General features: G+C 36.2%; 1 protein-coding gene across 2 annotated transcripts in view; it reads right to left on the minus strand.

Annotated features, from left to right (window-relative positions):
- LOC104790524 (ABC transporter B family member 19) overlaps positions 1-4,896 on the minus strand; it is an 8,395-nt gene extending 3,499 nt beyond the window's left edge. Inside the window, exons 1-9 of one of the 2 annotated variants that reach the window (XM_010516301.1) lie at positions 4,383-4,896; positions 4,233-4,287; positions 3,459-3,634; positions 2,729-2,929; positions 2,260-2,519; positions 1,859-2,175; positions 1,539-1,762; positions 617-1,436; positions 287-528 (exon numbers count right to left, since the gene is read on the minus strand). In XM_010516301.1, the coding sequence (XP_010514603.1) occupies positions 287-528; positions 617-1,436; positions 1,539-1,762; positions 1,859-2,175; positions 2,260-2,519; positions 2,729-2,929; positions 3,459-3,634; positions 4,233-4,287; positions 4,383-4,643 (2,556 nt within the window). In that variant the 5' untranslated portion in view covers positions 4,644-4,896. The remainder of the gene's footprint in view (positions 1-286; positions 529-616; positions 1,437-1,538; positions 1,763-1,858; positions 2,176-2,259; positions 2,520-2,728; positions 2,930-3,458; positions 3,635-4,232; positions 4,288-4,382) is intronic. The other variant, XM_019246678.1, reaches the window with a different exon arrangement.

Below are 4,939 nucleotides of genomic sequence, written 5' to 3' on the forward strand. Positions count from 1 at the left end.
TTATGATTATTATTGTAAAAATAAATGCAACTCAGAGAAAGAAGAAGAAGATGAAGCACGTGCAGAGTCAGTTGGATGTGTTGCCAGGTTCTATAAAGTTTTGAACTTTTGAAAAGCAATATAAATTAAAATAGAAATCTGGCCTTTTGTCGTTTTTTCTTGAGATCATAATGGTTGATGCAAGATTCTCATAGATCATATAACTCTTAATTTTTTTTAATGTTTTGGATGAATGTAGCTGGTGAAATCAAATGAGTTTTTGAGTAAAAAGATTAGATTTTTTTACCTGGGCAAAGTTAGCGAGGACTAGAAGTGGGAATGTGCCTAAGATGAGAAGTGAGACTTTCCATTCTACAATGAAGGCAACTATGAAGGATGTGAGTAGTGAAGTCATGTTCTGTAGAATTACTGAGATTCTCTCGGCTATGGCGGATTTAACATCAGCTGCATCAGTAGCTAACCGTGCAGCAATCAGGCTCGAGTTGTGTTCATCCTCATCAAACCAACCAACCTCATTCCTCAGGATAGCTAATAATCAAGAAACCAAAATAATAATCAGAAACGGAAATACATTACAGCAAATTTACAGGAGAATAGCTCCGAGTTGGACACATACCTGAGAGCATCATTCTTCTTACTCTTGTTGTGAGGTTTTCTCCCATGATGCTAAAGAAGTAATGTTGGATCAAATAAGCACCCACAGCGTATAGTCCAGCACCGATGTAGATGAAAACATACTCTTTTGTTTTTCTCTCCATTGAGTCATAGTCTGTGTAGTAGAAGACTTCGATCATATTACTCATCACAATAGCAAATGTAGGACCTATGAAACCAGAAAGAATTGAGCCAACTGCTCCCATGAGTGAGTAAGGCCATTCCGGTGAGTTGAGCTTCAGAAGCCTGTAGAAGTAATTTTCAGGAGCACGAGTCTTTCGATCAGTCTCTGCGTTTGAAATCATCTCTATCCGACCATCAGCTCCAGTGCTGTATGAATAGCTCAGATTCCTCAAACTTCCTGATCTTAAACTGAGTGATTTCGTTGAAAGAGAATGGCTCAAACGGGTTGAACGAGTGCGACGAGTTGACGGGTTTGAGAAATCCCGAGTACCAACCATCTCTTGAAACCTGATGAGAGATGCGTAAGCACCAGATTTGGCAATGAGTTCTTCATGTGTTCCGGTTTCAACAACTTGGCCTTGCTGTATCACGGCAATGGAATCAACATTTCTGATGGTGCAGAGACGATGAGCAACAACCACGGTGGTCCTCCCTACCATAACTCTGTCTAAAGCTTCCTGAACAATGCTCTCAGAGCTAGCATCAAGAGCACTTGTAGCTTCATCTAGTAACAGAATCTTTGGATCTTTTAACATCGCCCTAGCAATTGCGATCCTCTGTTTCTGTCCACCCGATAGTTGAACACCACGTTCCCCAACCTAAGTGTATTGACATTCAGCAAAAAACCAGAAAGTAAGCAAAAGGCCATGATATTATCTTAGCCATAAATTCAAATACCATCCATAGATAGTGACTGATACCTGTGTGTCGTAACCTTTAGGAAGCAATGTAATGAAGCTATGCGAATTCGCAGCAGAGGCAGCAGCTTCCACTTCAACCATTGTTGCATCAGGCTTCCCGTAGAGTATGTTCTCAAGTATAGTAGTGGCAAAGAGCGCAGGTTCTTGATTCACAAGCCCGATTTGTTCACGCAGAAACTTCAACTGAAGCGTCTTAATCTCAACACCATCCAACAAAATTTGCCCTGCTCATTAAAGAAACACTTAAAGTTATGATCCAGTCACAAGCCAAAAAAGACTCAGATAAAAAAAAAAGAGAGAAACATTTCCGATCAAATTACCATTGTTAGGATCATAAAATCTCTCAATAAGGGAAACAACAGTACTCTTTCCAGAGCCACTGCCACCAACAACCGCCACAGTTTTCCCAGAAGGGAAGAAAATATTGAAGTTTCTGAAGATCATAACATCAGGCCGTGAAGGATAGCTAAACGTCACATCTTTAAACTCAATGTTCCCATGAACTTGCTCCAAGCATTTCCCATCCAACGGGTCTTGAATTATTGTCGGTCTCTGGTTAATAATCTCCAACAACTTGTAACCAGCCGCTTTACCTTTACTAAACGCCCCAAGATTGGAGAAAGATTGTCCCAAGCTCCTAAAAACAACAACAACACATAAAAAAGTCACATCCAAGTACACAACAAAACCAAATTTATATTACTATGTTGTTGTTTCTTACATTCCACCAACAATGGCAGAGAATATAGCAGTAAACGCCTTTCCTCCATCGGTTTGTCCATTCCGAATAAAAACTCCAGCATACCAGAAAACCAAAGCCCATGACATACAAGCTATTCCATAAGTACATCCTAAACCCAACCCTTTAGCCATCCCAGCTTTATAACCAAGCTTAAGCGTATACTGAATCGCATCTGAATACGAACTAAGTGCCTTACTCTCTCCAACATAAGAGTAAACAGTTCGAACTTGAGCAATAGCCTGCAAAAAAAACACATCATTTCTCAATAAAGTTAAATGTTAATTAATAAAAACACTGTTTATGTCCTTAGATTGAAAAACAAAAAAACATAATCATTTGAGAGATCAAGTACAAAGAAGCAAGCCTAAGAACAGTAAAAAAAAAGCATTACGTCGAACAGTTGGTGGGCATTATTATTAAAGAAATGATATATTTTTTTTTAATTTACCTGCTCGGCGATAACACCGGCGTTAGCGTAAGACTCACGGCTCTTTGAAGTGATTCCGGTGAGAGTATAAGCATATAAACCACCGGCGAAAGCAATACCAGGAATCACAGCAACACTTAACAAAGCTAGTTTCCATGCTGATACAAACCCAACCACTAGTCCAGCCAAAAATGTTGAGAGGTAATGTATAAAGTTTCCAACCTGACATTACAAAAATAAATTTCAACTACTCTGTTATTAAATCACTTCATCAACCCAACAGAGTGATGACAATAATAATGAAACAAAAGGACCCCAGTGCACGTTATCTCGTACTTGCTAGCGTGCACCACAGAGACAGGAGGGAAAAATAAATAGAAACAAAACTAAATAATTACAGAAAAAAAAAGATAAAAATGGTATTATTAATATTTGAAAATCTGATAGTTAAAAAAAAAACTTAATTTTTGTAAAAATCGTTAGAAAAAAAAAACATAGTCGTCCTTTTTCTTTCCCTACCACCTGAAGGGCGCAAGATAAAACGACGGTTTGCTAACATAAACCGTACCAAAGCTAGGTTTGATAAAGACTGATCAGAAAAACAAAAGGACCCGCCGGTAACAAAAAAAAAAAAAACCTACAAATACTAGATTTTGATGGCCCTCATTAGTAACAGAAAAATTAAAAGTTATACAAAAATTTCTAGTACAATTACAGAACATCAAAATCAAAAGCAAATTTGGTTAATTACCTTCTCACTAATGGCATCTTGAACAAGAAGAGTATCAGTAGAAACACTAAAGACAATGTCACCAGTTCTTGCATCAGTATCAAAGAACCCAACGTCTTGTTTCAAAACTGCTTCAAGATACTTCTTCCTTAACGCAGCTACTTGTCTTTCTCCAGAATACATCCAACATGCAATCTCTGTTAAAAAAAAAAAAAAAATTAATGGTTATTAAATTGTCATAAATATGAGAGAGATGAAATCCTTTAACAAAAAAAAAATATGAGAGAGATGTTCATATTCTTGATCGATACAGACAAAGTAGTAGTCCATGAATCACGTGGACTTGGCTTATCCTTTAACATTTTTAAATTTTTAAAACTCCAAACAGTTTTTTTATATATATAATTTGATTCCCTCTAGATTGTGATTTCTATTGGGTTTTTAATCGAGGGACACAAAAAAAAATGTTGAGTAAAAAAAAAGTAAAAATATGTTTACTTTCACAGTAAATTTGGTAAAAAAAATATGAGAAAAAAACTCACAAATTCAACCTTTTTCATTTATTGATCTTGCTGTAATCTGACTCTGTTTCTGTGTTTATTTGAAATTTCATGAAGTAAAAAAAAAATACAAATTTTTTTAAAAATGCCTAGTTTCATACTGTTTTTACAAGAATCCAAATAAATTAATTTCTTGATCTTGTCTATAATGTGATGTTTTCTGGGTTTGGTAAGTGAATATGAAGCTTCAGAAAAAAAAAAAAAAAAAAAAGGATTGAAGTTTTATGGAACAAACCTGCGTATGAAGAGAAGCAAACGACCAAACCCAAGTAGATAAAATACAGAGAATACTGCAAAAAGATTTTACCAACAAGACAGATCAGATCTTGGATCTAAATTGATAAAAACAAGAAAAAGAAAGGTAAAAAAAAGTTTTGTTACTTACTCTCGAGACTTCATGAACCATTTGATGTAAATCCATTTGGTTTTTACCAAATCCATTAACCATTTGACCAAAGAGTAAGAAGAAGACAGGCATGGAAGAGCCATGAACAATGGCACCAAGAGAGCCAACGAACATCAAGAGGTAATCGAATCTATCAGCGAAAGAGAAGAGTTTAAAGAATGGTAAACTCTGTTCTTTCTTCTTCTCTGCTTCCGCAGGAACAGTCTTTGCATCCGCCGTGTTATTATTAGCTTCCGACATTGTTTCAAGATCCGAGTTCTTTTTAAAGTATTTAGAAGGAAGAATAAGAGTTGGCTCAGTGAGAAAACGAGATCATTGAGTAAGGGAAAGAGAGAAAGAGAGAATAATGTTTTTGTTTAGAAAAGTTTCTTGAAAATCTGACAATTTTGATTTTGTGAGTTCAAGAACTCTTTTTACGAGTGTCTTGTTTAGAAGTGATGAGAGAGAGAGAGAGAATGAGAGTGTGGATGGAGAAGGATGTGATTTGGTATATATAGGAAGAGAGAGAGAGAGAGAGAGAGAGAGAGAGAGAGAGA

The sequence above is a fragment of the Camelina sativa genome, chromosome 6 (assembly GCF_000633955.1).
Source record: "Camelina sativa cultivar DH55 chromosome 6, Cs, whole genome shotgun sequence".
Lineage (NCBI taxonomy): Eukaryota > Viridiplantae > Streptophyta > Magnoliopsida > Brassicales > Brassicaceae > Camelina > Camelina sativa.